The 27,356-nt window shown below is 38.9% G+C and overlaps 1 protein-coding gene across 2 annotated transcripts in view; it reads left to right on the top strand.

Moving 5' to 3' along the window:
- The window catches only part of ern1 (endoplasmic reticulum to nucleus signaling 1), a 94,062-nt gene that overhangs the window by 43,239 nt on the left and 23,467 nt on the right, over window positions 1–27,356 (top strand). For both annotated transcript variants that reach the window (XR_010003136.1, XM_008118362.3), the window contains exons 3-13: window positions 6,581–6,614; window positions 8,832–8,910; window positions 14,207–14,279; window positions 14,987–15,109; window positions 15,846–15,947; window positions 16,058–16,319; window positions 19,318–19,396; window positions 20,662–20,818; window positions 22,539–22,657; window positions 23,126–23,317; window positions 26,375–26,636. Coding sequence is in view for 1 of the 2 variants with exons in the window: in XM_008118362.3 (XP_008116569.1) it covers window positions 6,581–6,614; window positions 8,832–8,910; window positions 14,207–14,279; window positions 14,987–15,109; window positions 15,846–15,947; window positions 16,058–16,319; window positions 19,318–19,396; window positions 20,662–20,818; window positions 22,539–22,657; window positions 23,126–23,317; window positions 26,375–26,636 (1,482 nt within the window). In the remaining variant the exon portion in view is untranslated. The remainder of the gene's footprint in view (window positions 1–6,580; window positions 6,615–8,831; window positions 8,911–14,206; window positions 14,280–14,986; window positions 15,110–15,845; window positions 15,948–16,057; window positions 16,320–19,317; window positions 19,397–20,661; window positions 20,819–22,538; window positions 22,658–23,125; window positions 23,318–26,374; window positions 26,637–27,356) is intronic.

Here is a 27,356-nt window from a genome sequence, read left to right as displayed (position 1 = left end):
TGAGAAAGCACCTTTCCAACCCCACCATGGCAGCAGAAAATGGAAATATTTTTCTTACTCACAGCCTTGTATTCTTACACTCACAGTATCCTAACATGCAGCAACCAAAATATCTTAAGAGGCCGATAACACAAATAAAACACAACTGCTGTTTGCTTAACGTTTATCTCTGGATTTGTGAGGCCTGGAATGGAATTTTGTTCACTGAAAATTGGATCTTCTCCAAGGGTGGCATGGGAAATGAAGTGCCTTCTGGTTGTGGCCCATATTTCATAGAAAAATAATTAAAATCAACACTGACCTTTCTTGATGCTTTTGTATTGATAATGTCAGTGCAGTTATTTGAAATTAAACATTTTGACATTGACCAAATTCACCTTGGGTGATGGCAAAGTTCAAATCTCTTCCAGTGCACTTCTTATTCTAGCTTCTGTGCAACATAACTTGATAGTGCTGTGCTACCGTTCCTGAACAGTTATTGGCCAGGATATGTGTGACTCCTGAGCACCATCCAGGTGAATTACCACACATGGGGGAAAGGAAGAGACATCACTCATTTGCACCTCCAGCCTGTACCATGAAAGTCTGAGGGCAGATGATGACTGATTCTGTTTTCAGGTGAAAAAACTTCAGCCAGTGGGTGCTTGACCACCAGTTGACTCTAGAATATAGTCCTGGCACTGCTGTACTTGGTTAGGGATAGAGAATGATGTCACCAACATGATTCTGACCACAATCTTCAACTTCGCAAGCCAGTTCAAGCTTTCCCCTAGATATTTTCTGAAAAACTTGAAAGACGGCAGCAGTTTAAGAAAATGCACTCTTCCCTAGAGAATACTGATACCTAACTGCAGAATGGAGCATACCCGCAGATCTTTTTGGCTACAAAGTGGCCTATTAAAAATGACTGTCAAACAGGTTTTGCTGTGTGTATATGTGAATTGACAATCTCGGGTTTCCCCCTGCTCTATGAAGTGCTTGCAGATTATTTAGATCAGCTATAGATAGCAATCAGTTCTCTGAAGGCATGGTAGTAGTGGCTTTTATTGTGTTACTCCATTTATAGGTGGCACAATTGCACTCCATGGTATACACTGCATTACACTCATAGTAAAGCAACTGGAAGACTATGCAAACATTGGGCACCCTGACTTATCTTCATTTTAATTACAGAAGAGAACAGATTCAGACTTTGCTCAGAGCAATATTACACCTTATGCCATATGAACTGAAAACAATGCTTTATATGTATCTTCTAAAGCAGAGGTATCAAACTCATTTTAATCAAAAGCCACATCAGCCTCATGGTTGCCTTCAAAGTGCCATTGAATCTATGGATAGAGAATACATGGATATAGCGGGCCAACTATATATATTTTTAAATGGTGTTTAGTACTCTTTAGTTTTTATCTAGTTTGGGTCCCCAGATGTTATTAAACAACAACTCCCATTACTTTTGATTATCTGCCATGTGGACTGGGCATAATGGGAATTGCAACCCAACAGCCATTGTGGCTGTGAGGTTGGGGAAGGATAAAGGACATTTTAAAGCAAGGCACAAGCCTTGTATCTAAATTCAAACCTTACTATCCTGATTGAACAGAACAAACAGAAGCCTTCCACAGGTTAATGTATCACAACTCCCATCAGCTCTGGTTATGATGTCTAATGATGAGTAATACCAGAGTTGCCGTCCAGCATCTGGAGGGCCACATAAAGTGACATGGAGCTTGCAAACCTTTTATTTGACATATGTGCTCTAAAGACTACCATTTGGAGTGAGTGCTTAATTAAAAGTTTCTGACACAAACATATGCTGGTCTAGACAAAGTCAATAAGGCGTTTAATTTATACAGCAGACATGTAATAAGCAAAAGAACAAAGTGAACTGGGATATTTTGATAACCCTTCAAGTGGAATGGCACTATTAAGTACAAAGGTAAAGGGTCTAGGGCAGTGGTTCTCAACCTGTGGGTCCCCAGATGTTTTGGCCTTCAACTCCCCAAAATCCTAACAGCTGGTAAGCTGGCTGGGATTTCTGGAAGTTGTAGGCCAGAACACCTGGGGACCCACAGATTGAGAACCACTGGTCTAGGGGCTCAGTTTTTTTGAGGGAACCTAGTACATAGAATACCAAGTTCTGTAGGTGGCTATTTCAAAGGATGAAACTGGCAAAAACAGTTTCTTGGTGAAGAAAACTTGAAGGCACATACATGCAGAGTTACATAGATTAGAAAATTTTGCTACTAAAGACACTATTTGGCCACATGTTTGGGGTTGTTGTATGTTTTCTGGGCAGTATGGCCATGTTCCAGAAGTATTCATGTTCCTGACGTTTCGCCCACATCTATGGCAGGCATCCTCAGAGGTATACCTCACAACCTCTGAGGATGCCTGCCATAGACGTGGGCGAAACATCAGGAGAGAATACTTCTAGAACATGGCCATACAGCCAGGAAAACACACAACCCTGTGATTCTGGCCATGAAAGTCTTCGACAACACATGTTTACTCTGTAATGTTGAGCAGACATGTAATGGAAATGAAGTGGCTCAGGACTATCATCCTGAATTGCCAGTGTTTTAACTGTTCTGTTGTAATAGCATTGTGTTGTTTTCAATGTATTGTTGCTCTATTACTTTATATGTTTATTGTTGCTTTATTTATATAGTTTATTCATTTCTGTATGGTTAATATTTACAAACTGCTCTTTGCTTCTGTTTGGAGAAAACAGAGTAGTATCATTCACAATGAATGCATGTGTGAATGAATAGCCCTTGCTTTGCCTTTTGCCTTGTGTCTGATTTGCCACTGATAAAGAAAACCTGGTCATTGAAATGTAGAGATTTTGTATCTGAAGCTTTCCCACACATACACATTACTCTGCAGTGTTAACAGTCAAGTGTTTCCAGTTAAAACATTTGGTGTTTGCTGGAACGGGAATAACTGTTGCAGCAAACATTCTTTTAAATGTAGAGTTCAGCCAGAAATTGTAGGAGGCATGTGCTTGATTTTTGCCAAGATTGAAATCGTCCCACTCAACATAGCAATGAAACTTCCTAACACATTTAAAAATGTAATTTAAGAATTTAAAATATCCATGCTAGAACAGATCAGAAAACTCCTCAAATAACCTCCTTACTACAGAAGCTAACTATTGTTATTGCTCAAGATGGGTTTTGAGTGACCTTTTCTAATCGGCACAGCTTGTTTGTTTCCTGGATGAGAAGTTTCTGTTCTTAAGCAGTTACCAAGATAAGTTGCAAAGTCAGTTAGTTACTTGCCTTAAGCAGTGCCTTTAGCATGTTAATTGCACTCTCATTCAACGAAGCTACTACTTATTTCCCATTTTTTTTCCAGACACTTGATAACCAGCCACCATGAGTTCTTTTTTCCTCCTTTGCAAAACACTGGGGCCTGTGGTTCTTTCTCGTTTCTCTTAGATGCATTTCACTAAGCTTTCTGATTAATCTGAAATGTTTGACTTGTTGGCAGACATCCAAATAAGCTTCTCATAACATGTAGGGGACACTTTCTTTAAAATCCTGGGCTCTACAATCCTTTATCCTAATAGTGAACTCCATTCTCTGTTGAGCTACCTCTAGCCAAAACGATCCCATCTGGATACAAAAAGAGAAGTATCAGCATATTGGTGAATGTTAAGGTTTGCAAAGTACACAGATGCATACATGTTGGGACTCTTGAGGATATCCATCCCCATTCATCTGTTTAATGGAGCCTCCGGTGGCCTAGGGGATAAAAGCCTTGTGACTTGAAGGTTGGGTTGCTGACTTGAAGGCTGCCAGATTTGAATTCCACCCGGGGAGAGCGTGGATGAGCTCCCTCTATCAGCTCCAGCTCCATGCGGAGACATGAGAGAAGCCTCCCACAAGGATGGTAAAAACATCAAAACATCCGGGCGTCCCCTGGGCAACGTCCTTCCAGACTGCCAATTCTCTCACTCCAGAAACAACTCCGGTTGCTCCTGACATGAAAAAAAAAATCTGTTTGATGTTTGAAGGTAAAGGTTTTCCCCTGATGTTAAGTCCAGTCGTGAACGACTCTGTGGGTTGGTGCTCATCTCCATTTCTAATCCGAAGAGCCGGCATTGTCTGTAGACACCTCCAAGGTCATGTGGCCGGCATGACTGCATGGAGCGCCGTTACCTTCCCACCGGAGCGGTACCTATTGATCTACTCACATTTGCATGTTTTCGAACTGCTAGGTTGGCAGGAGCTGGGGCTAACAGCAAGAGCTCACCCCGCTCCTGAGATTTGAACCTGGCACCTTTTGGTCCGCAAGTTCAGCTCAGCGTTTTAACGCACTGTGTACAAAATTCTTAAGTTTCTATTACAGCAGTGACACCCCCCAGAACATAAAATGTCAGGGTTCTCAAGCAGGGAAAGGCTGAAAACAGTTGTATGTAAGAAGGCAGACATATGACTAAATTTTAAGATTGGGATGCAAATCCTGGCTCTGAAATTTGAGACACTACCTAAAGCTGCTTCCTACATCGTTTTCATTGTTGCCCATGACATTTGTGTTTGCATCATGGCTGATCTGAGATTTATACAATTGATTTTAAAGTGGCGATAACTGATTTTGTATTTATAGTTTATGCTTCGGCATTGAATGTTTGCCGTATATATGTTATGCTTCGCCCTGAGTCCCCTTTGGAGTGAGGAGGGCGGAATATAAATGTTTTAAATAAATAAATAATAAATTGTGGCAAAAGCATAGTTCTCTGTTTTGTTCAGTTTTTGAAAAAGCAGAGCCCATATAACAGCAAAATAATTTTGTTTGCATTTGGTATTCAGAAGCAAGATCTGAGTTTGTACACTTTCTTGTGCCTTTCAACAGCTATTGAATGTGTAGAAATTCAGCAGGTGGGGCTTCTCCTCTACTGAACCTCAGTAATGTGCAAATCTTCAACTACTAAGTCTGACAATGTGTTTATGCAGAAATGATGCCTTTTTTGAAAGTAGTCCAGAGGCTGGATTGCTTGTCCTCTTATTTCTTTGCTGTTGCATCATTTTGTTTGCACGAGGAGGCTGATCTTCAATCGCTTGTAGCACTGAACACTGTTGGCATATAAATGTGTTTTCTTACTCATTTTATTACTGTAAAGGCCCCTGGTTTCATTTGTAGAAACCAAGGCCTTTAAAATCTCTGTTTCTAAGTGATCTAAACACATAATGATCATTTTATGTAGCTGAAATTCAAGTGTGCATGGCTTATGCATATTTTCTGCTTCTAAGCAAGGGAAGGGATACTGAGTATACTGTAGGGTTGTGCCGCTGCTGCTGGGGTTCCTGGTGGGATTCAGTGCACATTTACTTGGGAGTAAGAATTATACATTATGGTGGGACTTATTCCAAATATATATGTATTGAATTGTGGTCTTTTAAAAATATGTTTTACATTAATTCTTGTTTTTTCTCCCTTTTCATAAATATCTTTTTAACTGTCAGGAGGTTTTTCTAGATCTAGAACCTATCTGTGCAACTATGCTGATTGAGATTGCATTTCCCATCAGCCCTCACCAATATAAGCACTACTGTGGCATAATGGGAATTACATTTCTAGAACCTCTGGGGGAATCACAGAATTATAGTTATAAAGTCCCGCCCCCAACATGAAGGAATACACAACTACAGTACTGAGAGAAGAGCCCACCTGCCCAAGGCCCTCTGTTCAACTTTCAAACTAATCTTACAGTAAATAGGTACATTTTTACAGCCATTTCCTGTAATTTGAATCTATTGGTTCATGTTCTGGTTTTTGGAATAGCAGAAAACAGAATTGTTCCATCTTCTGTGTGATATCCTTTTATATATTTAAATATTTCTCAAGTCACCCCTCAATCTTTGTCCTCTAAGCTAAACATTGCCAGCTTCCTTATTAGTCTAGATTTCTAGGCCTTTTTATCATCTTGATCATTCTTCTCTGGACAAGTTCCTGCTTGACAATGACCTAGATTGCATAGGTCCTTGAACAAAGTTGGGAATTGTGTGACTCTCCAGACAGTGTTGAAGAGCTGGAGAGCCTGGCTCATTTTTTTTATGGATACTTGAATGCAACAAGCTAACACTGACATTATCTGGATTATCTACTGTACAAAATAAGCTGATGTCCATTCTAGCGGAGTTGAAGTAAGCTTCTGTGGAAGCAGGCAGCATCAGAAAGGAGAAGTGTTCTGAATATGGGGCCCCTGCTGAAATTTGCACTTGTGCTCTTAAAATTGTCTGTACACACTTCTGGTCCCCATATTAGCCAGGCTGCCAATAGTCGCCCATACATATCACAATATGGAATATGGAAGAGTGATTAATCAAACCCTGATTTCCAGAATTGCACTCCAGTGCTCAAACTGCTAAACTATGTTGGCTCTGATTTGCAGCCGACTGAAGACAATTATTAAACCAACTCACTCCTTCACTCAGTCTTGCTATTATTTTTTGCACATCTCTGATCTCACTGGTAAATAAGCAGGTCGGGCTAGGTATTTTGTAGGCTTGAAATCTAGTGAGGTAGTTCATTCCTTGGATCTTGATTTTTCAATATTTTTTTTTCTTTGCAGATCCTGTACTTCAAGTGCCATTACATGTGGAAGAGTAAGTTTGCTTTCTTTTCTCTTGAGCCCCATCTTCAGTTTCTAGTTACTACTTTGATATTTATAACCATGTGAAGGAGTTAGTAAATGCATCATAAAATTGAAAATGTCAAATGAAACGGAAGCCATTGAATTTAGGTAGTCCAGATATATAGGCCATAATTCTGTCAAGTGAATGTATATGAAAGCAATAGCTTATGAATGCATGTGGGGAAAGGGGTTTCAGTCCATTTTATCTCCAGCACAGTTATCTGTACCAAACTATTAACAGTTATTGAGAAAATTGTGAGTGTTACCATGGAAGAAATGAGTTTGTATATGACCACTTTTGTTACCGTCTAATGTTGTGCTTTTCCGTCTTTGGTCTTCCACAGCTATTTGGACATCAGCTCTCAAAATTCCTAGCCAACAGCCAAGCAGGCTGGGGCTTCTCAGAATTGAAACCCAAAGTCCAGAGCAAAATTTGCTGGAGGAGCAAAATTTTGGAATTACTGATCTAGTGCATTGTAGAGACTTTTGGATTATGGCCTCCATAGGTTGGAAAAGGAAGCCAAAGTCCTTATGGCCTTTTGCTACTAATCTATGTATGAAATGCCTTTTGTTCATGCAAGAGAGGCACCTGTTGCTTCCCTGTTCTAGCTGAAACATTTAGAACGCCTCCACAATATCCAAAATACCACTTTTAAGATACAGGCAAGTTTTGGGGAAGGCACGTGAGACTGCAGCAGGAAACCAAAGGTGGAAAAAGGTTGCGTTTAGGACTGTGTTCTTTTAATGCTTTGGGCTTGCTTGGCATTGCAACGATGCTGGGAAGAATCCTGAGAAGATAGTGCTTCCCAACATGTTGTCATGTTTAACTGAATCTGCATCTAGCTGATATTGCCACCTCTTTACTGGATCTTTGTCTTTGCTTTTAAGCAGCAATCAAAACATTAGGCAAGCAATGCATGTATACTCAACCTCGAATTTTGGCAAGAAATCCCTGTGAAATCCCCTTATGACCATAAGTTGGAAATGACCTGAAGGCACATAACAACTTCCATGCCAGAAAAAAGACAGTTGTTCAAAACTGCTGATAAAAACTTTAAAAGCTGATGACCTAGAAAACGTGCAGGTTATTTTGAGGTCAAGGAGCAATATTCATTGTTCCCCACTGACAAAAATGCATATGATCTAGGCTGCCTGGATCATAATCATTTTTATGGAGGAATTCTAGTAATCCTTAGTTTATTAGGTATAAACTAATTACTTAATACTTACTTAGCTATATTATAATTAATTATAATTCTCCTGGTCTTTAGCTTTTCATATTTAAAGTAAAAGTGTTTACCTTGAATATCTAAAAGTATTCAAAGAAATAATTTCTACAGTAACAGGGAACACATTTCCAGATAATTTGTTCTACAAACAGAGTTTTGTTTTACAGGAACAATGAAAAAAGTTACCAGGTCCAAAGATAATATTTATTTCAAAAGGAAAAGTTGCTTTGTAACATAACATTAAAAATATAGAGTTGCTATGACATGGCTGTTACTAAGCTTTTGTTAATCCTGTGTTACATGATTCAGTAACTTAAATCAGTGGCCTGGTTTGGACATTAATGTTTTGCTCTGATAATAATATATATCTTATGCTATTTTTAACAGGGAAAACGCAGTGCAAAATAACCATCAACTATTTTTTTTCATGGCCAAGAATCTATATTCATTTACTGGAATAAATTCAGAATTCTAAGGACAAATTTTTATAAAAGACTCGTCTTTCAAGCATTGTGATGATCCTGATGTGATATCCTGACTTTTAGGGACTGCTGCTTCAGACAAATTGAATCAAAGTACCGTATGTGAAAGAAGGGAGATATAAGCATATGGGCACAGGGCATGTTCCCAGTTTGAATAACTATGATTCAATTTGTCTGAAGCAGCAGTCCCTAAACGTCAGGATATCACGTCAGGATCATCACAATGCTTGAAAGACGAGTCTTTTATCAAAATATATCCTTAGAATTCTGAATTTATTCCAGTAAATGAATATAGATTCTTGGCCATGAAAAAAATAGTTGATGGCTATTTTGCACTGCATTTTCCCTGTTAAAAATAGCATAAGATTTATATTTTAAAACAGCTGTCTTCACAAAGAAAGTCGTATATATCACTGTGTTCCCTTTTTCATAGATGCAGTACATTAATTACTGTTCTAATAATTTCTTATAATTAAGTCCTAGACCAGCGTTTCTTCCTGATCCTAATGATGGAAGCCTCTACACACTTGGTGGCAAGAACAATGAAGGCCTGACTGTATGTATAATTTGATCAAATAATTGCTGCTTTCTTCCCACAGAATGAATCCCAAGATCTTTGCAGATTTCACAAGCCTTACCTTTGTGTTAAAACATAGTCTAGTTAGAATATCAAGTGATCTCTTTTCTGCAGACTTTTTGCGATTTTTAAAATTGTATAAGAAAAGATCCATGCTCAACCTTCAAATCACTTTTTAAAATGATATTTTTATTTTTAAAAACCCCACAGAATGGTAGGGCTTTTAATAAAGAGAGGTATCTGTCAGGGCTCTTTGGCAGCGGCTAAATAACTTGTAAAAACATAACTCCCAAGATATCGCAGCTTTGAGCCATAGAAGTTAAAGTGGTGTCAAACTGTATTAGTTCTACAGTGTGGGCCCCGACCTCAAATGAGACCCCCTTAGCTCAATGTTGAGGCTGTGAAAAAAAATGACAATAATAAAAAGTTTCTGAACATCGCCTCATGGTTGTTTTAGACATTTATATGAATCTATTATGAAATGTTTATAGTAGGCTCTGCAGAAGATGCTTCAGCTGTGATTCCATAAAAAGGGAAATCTGTTTAGCAAGCATTGCAGATGCTGATGTATCAGTAAATATTTGGTTTTTATACCTATTGTATATACTTACTAACGTACCAGACTGATGTTGCCTGCTCCCCTGCTTTTATCATTTCTTTCTCTCAGTTCCCTCATGCCTTTCCTCCTTTCCTTTCGTACTTTTCCCAGATTGATATATAACTTGGGCAGTTAGCTAATAACCTTGTTATGTGTCAGTGCCAAATTTAGGATGCCAGTTCCAGGAATGAATACACCCAAGCTGTGATGCTAGTTTGTTTGGATTCCCTGAACCCTGGTTTAAAGGCAAGATGGACTGAATTTACATTAAGGAAATTTGCATTCAGCATCAGGAAAGAGTTCAGTTGGTACTTGCAGTATCTTTTGATGTGGCTGGAACAATGGTTAATGATAGCCTGAAGGAATCAAGCTGTTTGGCAATCTTATGTTGAAAGAAATCCCTCTGTTCCTGGAAAAATGTGTGTACAGAGCGGTTATTTTAGTTCCAGTATTAATTCCAGTACATGGTGCTTCTGTCGTTCCTTTCAACGTACTTGGAAGTGTTAAACAGGACAGATATGATCTTTTCACAGATGGTTTTTGTGGGTTTTATAGTAGTTCTTAAGAAGTGCAGTCATGTGATGAGATAGAGATAAATACTAACTTCCTACAAGTTTTTTTCCCTGCAGTTCTTCTTCATATCATTTTGACAAATAATGTATTTCCTCTCAAATGCCTCCAGATGAAAATGCTTTCCCAGTCTCTTCTTTTTCATTTTATTTTTAATTGGATGGTGGCTTATTATATCAGAACTGGAGAGAGGAAATGTGGTCGTCTAGATGCTGTTGGACTACAGCTCCCTTCAGTCTTCTCCATCAGTTATACCAACTAAGGCTGATGGAATGGCAATCTAATAACAGTCCAAGAGGTGAATGTTCCCTACCTCTGCAGTGGGCTGCGAGCCTGGACATAAATCCATAAATGGTCAATAAAGCAACTTCCTTTGCTCCTAATGTTGTTTTCTGTGTATTGTGTGTGTTTTAAAGTTTCATGTCATTTAGAATATTTATAATTATGCACAGGAAAGCATCCTTTTAAACTTTTGAAGCATATTTAGGTCCTGAAAGTAGGTATCCGCCATTTTTCATCTTCCCACAGCAAAATTTCAATCATTTCTAAGCTGCCATAAAATGCACCAAATCTTTTTCCTGTTACCAGTTTCCTGGTTCATTGCTGTGTATTACATTTTCACGTGGCACAATTTCCAGTATACAAATTTGAAAGATGAAACTTGAAGTGGTTGAATGACGTTTAAAGTTTGAGGATGCCTTTTCAGTTTTTGTTTTCATGTAGACTGTATGTTAGCGTGCAGAGATGCAAAACGATTATATTTGAAGCTCAGCAATATGGGCACCTGAAAGTTAAATCTCTGAGGGATAAAGCCATCTTCGCTAGAGTACCCATGAATGGCCAGGCAATTGCTAGTTGTGGTGCATGATATTTCACAGCTCAAGAGGTGAGATTCAGAGTATGGCCTTAACATTAAACAAAGGGAAGAAACTGCCTCAGGCAGCTGATGGAATGGGAAGTCTCCCATCCTTTCCTGTCTACTGAAGAAGAGCATCCCTGAATTAGCCCATTGGCTTTGAATGTAATGGAAAATATTGCCCCATTGTCAAGTAATATTCAACAGGCAGCCGAATTTACTGTGGTTCACAGACTAAGTTTGAGGCAGAGGCACCATCTTGTCCTTTACCCTCAAGAGCAAAACAAGTTTGGTTAGACTACAAATAACAACATATGGCAAGGCATATGTTGTTTCTAGGATAACACTCGGTTTAACTTTGCTTTTAAGGGGTAAGAGCAAATCTATGTACCTACCATATTAACTCTTCTTAGACTGGTCACCTCAAAAGGCTAATACATTCCTACGCTTCTATTCTCCCACCTAGCCATCTATCAGAGTACTAAATGTTGGTTGTGAGAGGCTGCTGTTCTGCAATAATTACAAGAGCATCTATTATAAAATTAAACATGGAATTAATGCATGGGATATGTGATTCTAGTAAAAGTGGTAATAGCAGCAGAAGTGAATTTGCCATCAGTGTTCTCCATATCCCATAGAAAATGATGTTGAGATGGCATTTAACCTCCACCCCACCCCCACATTAAAAAAAACATATAAAGGAGGATATAACAAATGTTGGAAATGTGAAATTCATGAAAGGTCCTACCACCATATGTGGTGGACCTGTTAAAAGGCCAAAAAAGGTGGAGTCTCTAGAATATTAGAATAATCAAATAAAAAGGAACATTCTTGTATGCTCAACAATGGAAAAAGGCAGAAAAAGATTAAAGATTGGACAGTGAAGATGTGGAAACGTATAGAAATAGACAAGTTAATCATTTTGTTGAAGGATAAATCCCTGGATACATTCTTAAACGAATGGAAACTTTTATCAATATACAGTATATATATCTGAGGGAGAAGAAAATACTTTATAGGTTTGGAGATATAAACTGTTGGGATACTAATTTGTTATTGTAACCACAAGCAGAAGTAAAACTATAGAGAAACTGACAACAGTTTCAAATTCATTTATGTATACATGTTTCTATTTTAGAGTTACAGGCAGTTCCCAAGTTATGAACAAAATAGAGTCTGTAGATTTGTTCTTAAGTAGAATTTGTTTGTAAGTCTGAACAAGTACATTTTTTCTGTATTACTCTAGTCATATGTGTGTGTGTGTGTGTGTGTGTATGTATAATAATAATTAATAATAATAATAATAATAATAATAATAATAATAATAATAAAACTTTATTTATATCCCGCCACCATCTCCCCACGGGGACTCGGGGCGGCTTACATGGGGCAGTGGCCCAAACAACATAAGAACAAAATATAAGCAACACAATACAATCACAATATAAAAAGATAAAACAATAATACAATCTATCAATATAAACAACAATACAAGATAAAAATTTCATTTAAAACACATAAATGGTATAAGAGAGAGGGAGAGCTCTTTGATAGCATAGGGAAAGATTAACACCTCAGTGGTGTTTATTTTGCTGTCTGTGCCCCTGTTCAGAAGCTTCCATTGCACTTTCTGTCCCAATCTGCTAAAAGGAGATCAGAATACATAGATCAGATTATGTGCAGTGTATGGGAGATGAGGATAGTTGGTGCATAGTTAAGCTACTTTAAGATACTATAGTTAAGCTACTTCGGCACCAAGCAGGCCTGTATATCTGTATTTTATTTTTTCCAATTAGTTCACCCAAACACCCTCCATCCATCTGCCACTAGCCTGGTCTACTTGTCAAATTTTAAAATGCAATGTGTCAAAAACTTTGCCCATGCCTGAGATAGATAGATAGATAGATAAATAGATAGATAGATAGCTATATATATATAAATAATATGAAATGTACAATACATAACTCTTTATTGGAGCTCCACGAGAAACATTTACTTTTAAAAGGACTCCGCAGCTTAAAAAGTTTGAGAACCCCCTGTTCCAGAACACTGTGTAAATATCCAGTGGAGGAGGAAGAGGACTCCATGTGTTTACCCAAGTGGTCCCAATCCCTCCAGTGTGTGGAATTTGAACTAACATCCGGATCTTTTTTATTAATGAATTAATTAAAAGAATCTTGCCGTTCAGTATCAGAGAGATTGAGCCATACATGTGTGATAGGTACAGTAGGTACAGAGCCAGTCTTTCATGGCGAGATGAGGACTTACTAACATTGAACTGCTTCTTATCTCTTAAAGTCTCAGAGTTATGTGTGGATAAAAGTATTGTGATGATAAATACAGAGAACAGACTATGTGCTCCTGGTCTCCATGGAGGAAGAGCCTAGTAAAAAAAGCATTAAAATTCACATATATTTCTATTTGGTGCTAAGATTTATTTTATTGTTGATACTTTTAATTCCATATTTCTTTAGTTTGTGTTAGCACATGTAGGAGCTTAGAAGCAGATAGAACCAAAATTGTCATCATCTTCCTCCCTTTATACCAGAAATACATTTTTTAATATTTGCAGTGGTAGTATTTGTTTCTTGTTCCTACATTTTATTCTTTAAAATTGAGACTAAATCAGCATTCATAGTACAAAATAACAACTGTTTGATTCCACTTAAATTTTCATGGCAATAGCCTATGGAAGTCTTACCAAATTACAAACCACCCAGAACATCATTGGAAAAAATCATGTTAGTCATCATGGAATTATATCACTATTATTGTGTTACTTGAAAGGAGACTGAGATACTGTTAAGTAAATGGGGATAAGGTTATCATATATGACAAAATTGGTGTGGGGCAGAGATGTGAAACTTTCAACAAATGGAATCCAGGGCTAAAAGCTGTTCTGTTCTATTGAAGGAAAAGAGAACACTTTCCCCTTAGAAACAATATCCTTACATTTCGTTATGGTGTTTGTAGGTTGTAGTGATGGTAAGTTAAGAGAGCAGTTACACTGATACAAATCTTTGTCATGACGCAGAGCGGATGCAGTATATAGATAATTGAAATTGACATTGACGTACATGGAACTGCTAAAGTAGGCAGTTCCTTGATCCCTTTCATTTAATGTGGCCTGATGTTTAGAAATGAAGTCTGTTGATTAATGTTTATCTTGCAAAAATTACCAAGTACTGGATGTAAGGTGGTTAGCATTCATATTTTGTGTTCAATTAAGATGGCTAACATTTGTGTTCTAGAAACTGCCATTCACCATCCCTGAACTAGTCCAAGCGTCCCCTTGTCGCAGTTCAGATGGAATCCTATATATGGGTATGAATTAATTTGCTCCCTTAAAAGTAAAACTATATTTCTTGTTCAGGTTGTTGTCGCACAAATACAAATATTTTTGTTTCTAATTGTGCAGTACAAGCAAGGCTCTTGATTGTAAATTCCTTCCCACCTATGCAAATTTTGTATCCTTCCTCTTGATATTTTCTGATATCTAAATTAGTTTTTAATTCCTTACAAAAATAATGTATCTGTCTTTGGTAGGCTATTGGTCAGGACATTGCTTTGTTATTGGCCTTTATATCTGTTGAACTAGATTCTTACCTTAGTCCAGTGGTTCTCAAACTGTGGGTCCCCAGGTGTTTTGGCGTACAACTCACAGAAATCCCCGCTGGTTTACCAACTGTTAGGATTTCTGGGAGTTGAAGGCCAAAACATATGGGGACCAACAAGTGGAGAACCACTCCTTAGTCACGCTGCTAAGATCTATTTCTATGCAGCAGTTAGGCATTTTTTTAAAGTTTGGGGTTGAAGTTTCTTATCAGAATTGAAGACGGGAATTGAGCTGCTTTTCCGCTTTATAGGCCTCAATCCCCTTGTGCTGTTTGAAGCGTGAAAAGAAATGAGATTATAAAGCACACCATTTTGTAAAACTATATTTTGAATAGCCAGTTTCTGGCTGGGACTTGGGGAAAATGGTGCTTTCAGAGTCAATTTTCATGATACTCAATGATGATATTTCCTATTAGGGAAGAAGCAGGATAGCTGGTATGTGGTAGACCTTGTGACAGGGGAAAAACAGCAAACGTTAACCTCTTCATTTGCTGAAAGCCTATGCCCATCTACTTCTCTTCTGTATCTTGGCCGCACAGGTAAGTTGCTTTCCTCAATTATTCCAGTCAGAAGGTCATCCTGTAAAGCCAGGAAGGCTTGAAAGGGATACACTCAGGTCATGAGGTTTATTTAACCTCACAAGATGAAGGGTTTACAGTAAAAATAATTAACTTATGCATAACAATAGAAAGGGCAGTTTTCTGTAGGTACTCTGTGAAGTGCACAATAGCTGCATAAATCATTGTCCTCAAGTGACTTCTTTACTATTACGTTTATTCAGCAGATATGCCTCATTGTTTATTCAGAAGCAGCTGCCTACCTATGACTTTTTTTGCCAGGATGAAACAAACATATGCACAGCCTTGCTGAATCAAGCTGTGGGGCCACCTTCCCCTCTAATCAATTTCTAACTCTGGTTGGTCAGCTAATCTCACGACATCCTCAGTTAGGGTACGAAGGCTTTTCCACATTGCTATACCATTTGAAACCAAACTTTGTTTTGAAGATAAGGTTTTATGAGAAGATCTCATTCTTTGTAATATCATTAGAATGCAAAAAAAAAAAAAAGCCCTGTCAGTTCTGGTCAAATTCATAGCTAGTCCAACATTATGTTCCATAGGTGGTCATCAGGTACCATTGGGAAGTGCCATAGTGCCCTTCATGTCCCTAGTATTAAGAGTCACACTTCCTCTGCTATGTCAGTTTGTCTAGTGTTCATTGAGAGAATTATTTTCTTTGAAATACAGACTGACAGGGTGTATTCCTTTTTAACAGAATATACAATCACCATGTACGATACCAAGAGTAAGGAGGTCCGCTGGAATGCCACGTATTTTGACTACGCAGCCACTTTGCCAGATGAAGACGTCCAATATAGTAAGAATGCTGGTCCTTAATGCCAGGCTCTAATGCTGCTATGGCATGTTTTTCATAGCTCTGAATGAGCAAAGACTCAATATGATTGTTTGTGTTTGTCTCCATCTCAGAAATGTCCCACTTTGCATCAAATGGAGACGGACTGGTGGTGACTGTGGACAGCGAGTCAGGGGATGTCCTGTGGATCCAGAATTATGGCTCTCCAGTTGTCGCTTTCTACATCTGGCAACGGGAAGGACTGTGGAAAGTGATGCACACCAATGTGGGAGTGGAAACACTGCGCTATCTGACATTCATGTCTGGTGAAGTCGGACGCATCACTAAGTGGAAGTATCCATTCCCAAAAGAAACAGAGGCCAAAAGCAAATTGATGTGAGTCTTTCTCACTGATGTTCTGAGTTTTTTTTAAAAAAAACCTATTATATGAGGTGAATTCTATTATTTTAGACAGAGATGGAAATACATGTTTTCACTGTACTCTCTCATTGTCTACACGCAGTCTGCAGTTTTTATAATAATTCTACACTGTTATGCTGTGGAAAGACATTCTCCTTTGCCAAACATTGAAATGGTTGCAGGACCTTTCCACGGATTATTTTTTTACTATCATTGTTGAATCTTGTTTTTTAAAGTCCAGTAAGCTTTACTCTCCCCGCTTTAAATCTGCTACACTATTATTCTAGATCAGCACTTCTTACATCTTTCCTCTCAGGTCCCCTTTTCATGTGAGAAATTTTTTTGGGACCCGAGGTATATAAATTAGGTTTAAAAACCAAATAGTTACTGATAATGCATTGGCATTTGCAAGGCTTGCTAAACAGGCTGTTTCCTTTTTTATGAAGTACAGCTGAAACATTTTCTGCAGAGTTCACTGTAAACACTCCACAACAAACTGTTGCCAATTTTTGTGACCCCCAACATTGAGCTAAAGGGACCCAATTTGGGTTCAGGACCTACAGTTTAACAAGCAGTGTTCTAAATCAGTTAGTAGAATTAGTAGCAGATGTTGAGTTGTAACTCTGTCCATTATAGCCAATGTTGAGGAATGCTGGGAGATGTGACACAACTTCTAGAGGGCTGCACAGTTCCTATATCTAATCTAAGTGATCCATAAAAGAAATCTCAAATGTGATTTTTGCTGCAGGAATATTTCCTGAGGTGAGGCTCCCATAACCAATTAAACATTTTGAAACTCCTGGCAAAATCGTAACATTTCCTTCTACCTCCCCAGACTAGCAATGCGGAGTGTTGTATGAACATTTCATCTAATTTCAGGCTGTGTATTTCCCCCTATTATTGAGGTGTATTGCTTCCCTCTTTTAAAAACAGCAGCGAAAATGGAAAGACCTGCTTCTGTTTGTGAAAGGTGCTTCTAGAGCAAAAGAGGCCTTACATTTCCAGAAATTATTGTCCAGATGCAAGTCTTTATGCTACATCTCATGTGACTTTGGAGTATGCTTCAGTCTTCAAGGGCACCTCACTTCCAATATCTTCTAGTGCTGCCATGGGCAAACTTTCTAACTTGGGGGCTGGAGTGGGGTGGGTGGGCTGGGAGGGAGGAAGGGAGGGGGTTTTCCCCAAGCCCCCTCCCTGCCCTTTTCTCCCCTTCTTCTCTTTTGGAGACAGAAAGTGAAGGAAAGACGGGAATGTTTGGATCTCAGAAGGTCAGGATGGGAGATGGTGGATGGGAGAGAAAAATTGTATCCATGAGACCCCATATTGCTTACTCCTGATATAGAATCCAAGAGACCCCCAAGGGCCATCCAATCCAACACCTGCCATGCAAGAAGGCACAATCAAAGCACTCCCAATAGATAGCCTCTGCAGAAAAGCTTTCAGAGAAGGAGACTCCACCACACTCCAAGGCAGCTTATGCCACTTTCCAGGAAGTTTTTCCTAATCGTTTCAGTTGAATAGCTTTCCCTGCTATTTGAAACCATTGCTCCCTTGTGCTCTGGTCTCTAAAGCAGCAGCAAATCAGTCCCCCCTCCTCCTCAATGGGTCACCCTATAAAATCTTAAAACATGGTTCTCATGTTCCCTGTCTACCTTCTCTTCTCCCAGCTCAACATCCCCAGGAGGAAAAGAGGAAGAAAAAAGAGAAGGGAGGGAGGGAGGGAGGGAGGAAGGACGAAAGAGCAGGATGGATGGATGGATGGATGGATGGAAGAAAGGAAGGAAGGGAAAGAGGAAGGAAAGAGAGAAGGAAGGAAAGACGGAAGGGGAAGGAAGGTAGGAAAAAGGGAGAGAGGAAAGAAGGGAGGTAAGAAAAAGGGAAAGAAAAAAAGATGAAAGGGTTGAAGGGAAGGAAGGATGGAAGGAGGAAGAGGGAGGTAAGGAAAGGATGGAAGGAGAAAGGAAAGATATAAGGAAGGATATGGTGAGGGGGGGGGCTGAGGAAAGAGCCCAAGGGACTGCATCTGGCCCCTGGGCCTAAGTTTTCCCATACCTGTTCTAGGGGCTGCAGCAGCAAGAAGGCGACATACATCCTTACTCGGTTCTTTCAGTTCAAGCCAAAATTATATTTTTAGGTATATGGGCTACAAGTTACTGATAGCATGACCATTGCTTTCTTGTAGTGAAGAGGATGTTTCATGGTAATAATAAAGTAGATCTGGTGCTGATAAATGTTTTGTACCACCTGGCAAGGGCCTTACACATAGGAGCAACCAAGGACCAAGGTACATGGATATTCTAATACAGGAATTCGGGTAATGCTAACATTCTCCCATTTAAACACACTCAATTCAGGAATGATCTTTTTATAACCAACTTTCAGCTTGACTTTTGCTTTTGAGTTATGTACATGAAGGCAAGCTTCATATTAAATGAGCATAATAAAATTTAGGATTTTGGTTTTGCCTGTTAACACACAGACACTGCAATCGTACACCATTAAAATAATACATAAAAAGTATATATCCCCCCCCCCCCCCGCCCCGCACCTGCATTTAGCAAAACCCTTAAAATGTCTGATTTAGGCCTGGCTTAGGAGCCCCTGCTCTTGATAATAAATGGGTGTCTCATGTAGATCACTTCATTTGTGGTCTGGTATGGCATTTGCACCATATTTATATGTACTGGCTTACTAATAGGTTTAATGGTCCTCCATCTATTTCACTTCACACACAAACTCATTTCTCACTTCTCAATGAATGGGAGCAATTTCCAGTAGTTTCTGCAGGCAAGCTATCTTGCATAGAGATTATGCGAAACAGGAATTGTACTTCTTAAAAACTGCAGTGCTCTTTCAGAGTAATGTCATATATTTCTGGTTGTCCAATTGGCTTGGCAATGTCTTCAGCTATTGGAAATTGAGGGAGATGGAAATCATAAGACTGTCTTTCTGACTGTCATTATTGTGCTCCTAGGCCAACGCTTTATGTCGGCAAACATTCTACCGGCCTCTATGCATCACCATCAATGGTCCATGAAGGAGTGGCTATTATGGTAAGTTGCTCTGCGTTCCCATTGTGCTATCCCTTTTGTAATATGGGAATCTGAACTACTTTCATATTTTTTCAGTTTGGATTTTTGTTCAGTCTAACTACTGTTTAAAAAGTCAACATGTCTGGTCACAAGATGAGTTTTTTCTTCATCATTCAGTTAGTTACATTCTGTGAAGAGATTGTGGGAGAGGAATCAACACAGACAGGTTAAATAGGGGGAAAATACTGACTGAGATCCTGCGTTATCAGCACATCTATGAAGACAAGAGATCTGCCATTGGCGTTACATCTGAGGATGCCACACATCACTCTCAAAACATATTCTTTCAGCCAAGCCATGCTACAACCAAAGAGTTTCTATTTTTTGGAGAATCGGGATGCTGGAAAATGATATCTGATGTGTTCTTCTAGTTATAGGGCCATATTGAAGACAGGAAGCAGCAGAAAGACCTCTCGGGCAGATAACACAGCTGCTTTGGTCAATTGTTCCACAACTGAAAGCATAGTAGCACATCAGAAATGCTTCAGTTGGGGTACTGCCAGGCTGCAGAAATAGGCTCATGGAGTCTCATTAGCGATCATAAATATTACAAATGTCAGCTGTTACAAGATAGTAAGTTCTTCTTCCAATCTTGTAACTTCTATGCAGGATGCCAGCTGCAGTAATAAATGGACGATTGGAATCCCATTCAGGAGGAAAGGCATGATACAAGTCCAATAGATGGGTTTGCCTGGACAATTGGATAGGTGGACGGGCAGATAGATAGATAGATAGAATTCTACCACTTTAATGCCGACAAATGCATCATTTTGCATTATTTTACTTTGAAAATGTCTCCCAAAGCTGCATCTAGTCATAACCAGGTCATAGTATCTTACCAATCATATAGGAGAAATGCTCATATAAGGCACAGAAATTGATCTGTCTCAGTACGTTGGGCTAAAAACCTATGTTCAGTGCTCAACCTTGAATTAATAATCCAAAGTACCAATAAAATATTTGAATGTACCATCTGGGTGCTTTATCTTAGGTCAATAATGGCCTTAGTTTATACATAATCTTTTGGCTTCTTATCTGTTTGCTTACAATGTAATGGAGGCTTTCATTCATCCTTTTAAATACAGACGTGAGTGTGTGTGGAACATAATGTGAAATTAAACCCTAATGAACATTGCTGAAATTTTTTTTTGTTTAGCTTTGTGATAGCTAGCTGCTGCATTATTGTGTCCAAAGAACAGTAATGACATACTTCTCTCTCCCTTTAGCCCCGAGGAAGTCCCATACCTCTGATAGAAGGTCCAAAAACACAAGGTGTTACCATTGAAGAGTGTGTTATCACCCCAAGCACTGATCTGAAATTTTCATCTGGATTTAAACGAAAGAACAGTCTCCATTATTTAAGAAACCACTGGCTTTTAATAGGTACTAGGAAGTAAACATCCAACTTCTTCTGCATTGTATTGCCCTCTAGTGGAAAACAAAGCAAAGTTAAACTAGGGAGTATACTGGTTAAACATGGTGATCAGAAACTTGTTGGGGAGGACTTAGTTTTTGAAAGTGTACTTACATATGTGGGCATTTGAATTTCACAATTGCATAATGTCCATATCCAGTAGAAGCATACTGTTATATTGCTATCTAGCAGAGCCAGCAAAGTGTCCAATGCACTGTGGGGCCAGGGTGCATTGGCCCTGGTGTGCATTGAATCAGTCTCAATACATGATATTGGGCACCAGGACAAATTGAACACTCTTGTTGGCATTCCACTACACATCTTTGCAATTTGGTAAAGTAATTTTTTCATGCCACTATTTGTACATTAAATGAGATGTCATAAAAGATTTGGATGATTATTAATGCAATCAGCCCACCACATTTGCAAATTTTATTTTGTGGATTTGGTTAATCATGAATTTGATTAAATTTTATTTCTAAGAATTTCTAGGTCCTCCAGTGTGAAGTTATGATTAACTTCCATTGGAAATTGACCTTGAAGTCATGTTGAAGGGCCTAGAGATTCCTAGAGATTATCTCAGGTTAAAATAAATTAATTTATGGTTTTTCACTTTTACAGGGGTCCTAGCAAACAGATGGCTACTTGTATTTTCAATTATGAAAAAACTTGCAATTTTACCAGTTTTTAATAAATAAGAGGTGGCAAATGGTTTAAAGAGGGAATACAGTAGAATCTCACTTATCCAAGCCTCGCTTATCCAAGCCTCTGGATTATTCAAGCCATTTTTGTAGTCAATGTTTTCAATATATCGTGATATTTTGGTGCTAAATTCGTAAATATAGTAATTACAACATAACATTACTGCGTACTGAACTACTTTTTCTGTCCAATTCGTTGTATAACATGATGTTTTGGTGCTTAATTTGTAAAATCATAACCTAATTTGATGTTTAATAGGCTTTTCCTTAGTCCCTCCTTATTATCCAAGATATTAGCTTATCCAAGCTTCTGCTGGCCCATTTAGCTTGGATAAGTGAGACTCTACTGTAATATAATTTTATTTTGTATGGATTTGTTAGCAACAGTGTACTTCTGCGTTTTTGACTTTAGAATCTAATGTTATATATGTGATCATACAAATGAATATGTGAATTAAAGCTTAAATGGATAGACATTTTGATTCTGTGTGCAACTTGTGCAGTATTTTACAGATTAGAAAGGACTTAATTTTATTGTGCTTTCAAGTACTAAACATACAAGTATTCGACTTAGAAAATCTGACTGCTACCATAGAGTGTAGTGATACCATTACCTTTCAAGAGAAATTGGATAAACTTGAAAAGGAGAGGCAGGGAATGTGGAGCGCTTGCATTGTCGCAGGAAGGCATTTCATACAGTCTCTCCTATGGTAGCTAGGGCTGATGGGAGTTACAGTCCAATAAATCTAGGGAGCCACAGATGTGTGTGTCCCCTGGTAATAAAGGGCTGATGTCACCATTATATCCTGCTTGTAATCATGAGGGTAACTGATTACTGCTGAAAGAAAGATAGTTAATAGACAAATCTTTGGCTGTTGATGCCAGTATCACAAGTTGTCGTATTTTCAAGCCATTTAACTACAGCCCATTTGATGTGATTTGACAATTTCTTTTAATTGAGAGTAACAAAAAATCTTTGTCTTTGAAGGACACCATGAGACACCATTATCAGCTCCAACCAAGATCCTCGAGAAATTCCCTAGCAATTTGCCAAAACGACAAGAAAATGTGATCCCAGCAGAATCAGACAAATCTGCTTTTGAAGAGGTTTGTGGATAAATATGGTCTTAGAGAAATAGCAGCATGGAGTTCATCTTGTGAATTTTTTTTTTCAAAAAGGGAATAGGTGAGAGTGAATAGAGTAGAATTTCTGTATTTTAGATCTCATAGCCCTCTCACTCACATTACAGAATGAACTCTTTCAGATGCATTTAGAAACCCCAAATCGAAGAGTTATATGTTTGTTTAGAAATCACATTCTTTTCCTGCCCAAACAGTTTGCACTTTGGGGACAGTTTCTGTTCTCTGTACTAGAATTCTGTAAATTTGTTTTGTGTTATAAACGGAGTTTTGCTAACTTTTGAGTACTATTTTGATTTGAACTGTGGAATTCTCCATTGTTAAATTTTGAGACCTACCTTGGTTGATTAGCATGGAATGTAAATGACAAGACACCCAGCATGGATATGTCAGTAATTAAAACCTTGGCACTAATACAGTATCTGGTCCATTTAGGCAATTGATATAACTGGGAGTTCAACAAAAGACTTGCCTCCTCCTCCTCCAAAAAGCACTGGAGAGTCACCCAGCCAGCCTGGTCCCCGAACAGAAGATCCTGTCGACTCCATATTGAAAGACATGGCCACAGTCATCCTGAGCACCTTCTTACTAATTGGCTGGGTGGCCTTTGTCATCACATATCCACTGGTAATGGGTTCATTTTTGATGTGACAGTCTTGAGTATTCAGCATTATTGCGCAGGGGCCAGATTGCAACAGTTTTACATGCAGTGAAGTCCAGTGAATGCAGAAGGACACTTAAAGCTGCGCTGTGGGCTGGCTTAGAGCAGGACTCCTTAAACATTTCTCACACACAACTCCTTTCCATCCAGGAAAATTTTACGTGACCCCAGATATATAAGTATATAAAATAGGTATAAAATTGAACATTTACTGATAAGAAGTCAGTATTTGCAAGGCTGGTTTTCCTTTTTGTGCAGTCCCGCTAAAGCATTTTCTGCAAAGTGCACTTTAAACACTGCATATTGTTGCTAAAAGATTTGTGTAAGTGAATGTCTTTCAGAAACCTTTTACTGTTCCCAATTTTGTGTGACCCCAATATTGAGGGGTTTTGGACCCACAGTTTAAGACACAGTAGCTTAGAGTTCTGGGTCAGGTTGGCAATGGAGGGAAGGGAGGCACCTTCCTGTGGCTGCTCAGTTAGGAAAATCACTGCCACTCCATTCTGCAGATGTGCTTTTTCTGTTAATTGGTGTATGCAGCTAGATCCTTGCTAGAGTCTATAGCAGTGATTCCCAAAGTGGGCGCTACCGCCCCCTGGTGAGTGCTGCAGTGATCCAGGGGGGCGGTGATGGCCACAGGTGCATTTGGGGGTGATTAATAACTGTATTACCTTTCTATTCTGAGTTCAAGAAATAGTTTCATAATTTCAAACTTCAATGTTTCTAATTTACACCTTTCTTTACTATATTTTACAAACAAGGTAAAAACATTAATACATATATCTTTCTGTTTAATTGCTCTTAACATTAAAAAAAAATTCCAGGGGGTGCTGAGTAATTTTTTTTCTGGAAAGGAAGCGGTAGGCCAAATAAGTTTGGGAACCACTGGTCTATAGCAAGAACTAAGGGAAGTTATTCAGGGTTTTTTTAGCTTTATAACTCAACAAACATTGCTTCATTTAATCCTCAGGACAGTCAAGAACGTAGGTCAGTATTCTACACCAACTACTTCAAGCTTGATGAAAATATAATTCACCCATGGGCAGGCAGGGAGGGTAGGTTTACAGTCATAACAATAGTGGCAGTGCTGTGAATATGGAACAATTAAAGGTAAAGGTTTCCCCTGATGTTAAGTCCAGTCATGTCTGGCTCTGGGGGTTGGTGCTCATCTCCATTTCTAAGCCGAAGAGCCGGCGTTGTCCGTAGACACCTCCAAGGTCATGTGGCCGGCATGACTGCATGGAGCGCCGTTACCTTCCCGCCGGAGCGGTACCTATTGATCTACTCACATTTGCATGTTTTTGAACTGCTAGGTTGGCAGAAGCTGGAGCAACAGCGGGCACTCACTCCGCTCCCGGGATTTGAACCTGGGACATTTCAGTCTGCAAGTTCAGCAGCTCAGTGCTTTAACACACTTCGCCACCGGGGCTCCAATTATGCATGAGTAAATCTAGGTTACTATTCCATATTAACAATTACTACTTCAACATGACTATGACATTGCGGACATGATTGTAACTCCTCCCACCCAACTTTACTTGGCATCAGTGACATGGGGAGAAGCAGATCCATTATGCTGGCAATCTGAGCACTGGTGAATATTTCCATTAGATTTGGGGCAGAGACAGGTTAGGACAGGAGAGGTTGCTTAATTACATTTATTTAAGTTAGTAAATTAAGTATATGTCAATAAGTAGCTGATGTAAAATACTGACCATAATTTAAAATCAAGTAGATACAGGAATAGATTATACATGTTATCTACTTAGTTTTTTGAAGATTTGTTTTTAACTTTACAGGATTGAATAAATTCTGTTTGAATAAAAGAAACTTCAAAAATTGCATTCTACATTAGGAAGGGGATGCTTTTAATCTTTTTTAGCAATGACAAATGATACGGGGTCCCTTGTGATGTAATAATGATAAAAGTGGATATGGATACTGTGTCTTCATGGGAAGCCAATGGGCTCCATGTCAATCACTTCATGTTTTTAAGGGAAGAAGAAGGAAAGCATAATTAATAAATTATAGTTACGTGGCCCATTTATTGCGTCTGTACTTAAAAATAGCGTTCTGTGAAAGTTCATGCCAATAGTATAATTTCCTTTAATACAGAGTTTGGGAAGAAATATAAATCGAATGCTGCTTTATTTCATAGCTTGTTCACTACAGCACTGTATTTGCTGGTTGATGAACCCATATATTTGAAATAGCAATCATACATTTATTTTAGAATCATAGAATCATAGAATAGTAGAGTTGGAAGAGACCTCATGGGCCATCCAGTCCAACCCCCTGCTAAGAAGCAGGAAATCGCATTCAAAGCATCCCTGACAGATGGCCATCCAGCCTCTGTTTAAAAGCTTCCAAAGAAGGAGCCTCCACCACAGTCCGGGGGAGAGAGTTCCACTGCCAAAAAGCTCTCACATTGAGGAAGTTCTTCCTGATGTTCAGATGGAATCTCCTTTCCTGTAGTTTGAAGCCATTGTCAATTTATGACGGTGTTTTAAAGACCAGCAAATCTCAATATACACATTACCGGCGACAACCTATAAACATAGTCATAAAAGAAAACAAAAAAATAACTTACACTTCAGTTGGAGATTGAGGCTACATTCAGATAACATGCATAATCTATTCCTGTGATGGCTGGCCACAAGATGACTACCCAAAAGGTGATAAGCTTTTGCTCTCAGTTTCAGTTAACCATATATTACTATTATAGGTTATCCACCAACTACTGGTACAGGATAAAAGCACATATATGACTAATTCTACTAATAGTTTGAAAACAGCTTGGCTTCCTCACATGTAGTCTGATGTAGACTTGTTTAAAACAAACCATAGTTAAGATTACTCTCATTTTGTCTGGTTTGGTGATGTATTATGATGTATTAGGAGAAGAAGGAATTTGAGGAATATGTGAACCAAGGTTCCCCTCATGGTAGATGATGTTTTATTGTGATGCCAGAATGCTTAAAACAATTAAAACATTGCTGAAAATTATTCCTTCCTCCCTTCAGAGTGTCCACCATCAGCAACAGCGACAACATCAGCACTTCCAGAGACAGCTGGAAGAAAAGATTCAGTTGCTGAAGCAGCAACCCTTCAGTCCTGCCCTGGAGCTGACCCCCGAAGGAGAGTCCTTGGAAGGTCTCTGCACCAGGCCAGAGGGCTCTGCCACCAGCTCCCCCAACCTGTCCCCGAAAGCATCAAACCACTCTGCATACTCCAATATCTCTGCCTCTGATGCGGGAAGCTGCCTTTCCACTGAGCAAGAAGAAGGTGGGAGCATGAATCCAACTTGTTTGTTTAGTGCAGTGGTTCTCAACCTGTGGGTCCCCAGGTGTTTTGGCCTACAACTCCCAAAAATCCCAGCCAGTTTACTAGCTGTTAGGATTTCTGGGAGTTGAAGGCCAAAACATCTGGGGACCCACAGATTGACAACCACTGATTAGTGGTGTCAAACATGTTGCCCTCCACATCTTTTGGACTATAGCTCCCACAATTCCTGGCCATTAGTCAAGCTGGCTAGGGCTTCGAGGAGTTGGAGGGCCAAACACCTATGGAGAGCCACAAATTTGACACCTCTGATCTAAGCAAACACAGCTGAGAAGCCACGAACAGCCCCATATCTTACTAATCTGCTTTTAAATATATAGTCTTAATTACACACAGCTGTACATTTCTTCTATAAAGCTGAATCGGCTTATCTTGTGTGAAACATTTTTATTTAGATTGGTATCTATACAGGTAGCCCCCAAGTTATGAACAAAATAGGTTCTGTAAATTTGATCTTAAGTTGAATTCGCGTGTAAGTCAGAACATGTACATTTTTTAGTGTAACTCCAGTCTTATATAAATACATATGCACAAATGCATGCATGTATGCATACTTTGGATAGCATAGGGAAGAGTTAACACCCTAATGGTGTTCATTTTGCTATCTGTGCCCCTGGTCAGAAGATTTCACCTCACTTTCTGTCTCTGTGATAATTGGATTTT

This window comes from Anolis carolinensis, chromosome 2, assembly GCF_035594765.1.
Source record: "Anolis carolinensis isolate JA03-04 chromosome 2, rAnoCar3.1.pri, whole genome shotgun sequence".
Classification (NCBI taxonomy): domain Eukaryota; kingdom Metazoa; phylum Chordata; class Lepidosauria; order Squamata; family Dactyloidae; genus Anolis; species Anolis carolinensis.
This window is presented reverse-complemented; position numbering and strand designations above follow the sequence as displayed.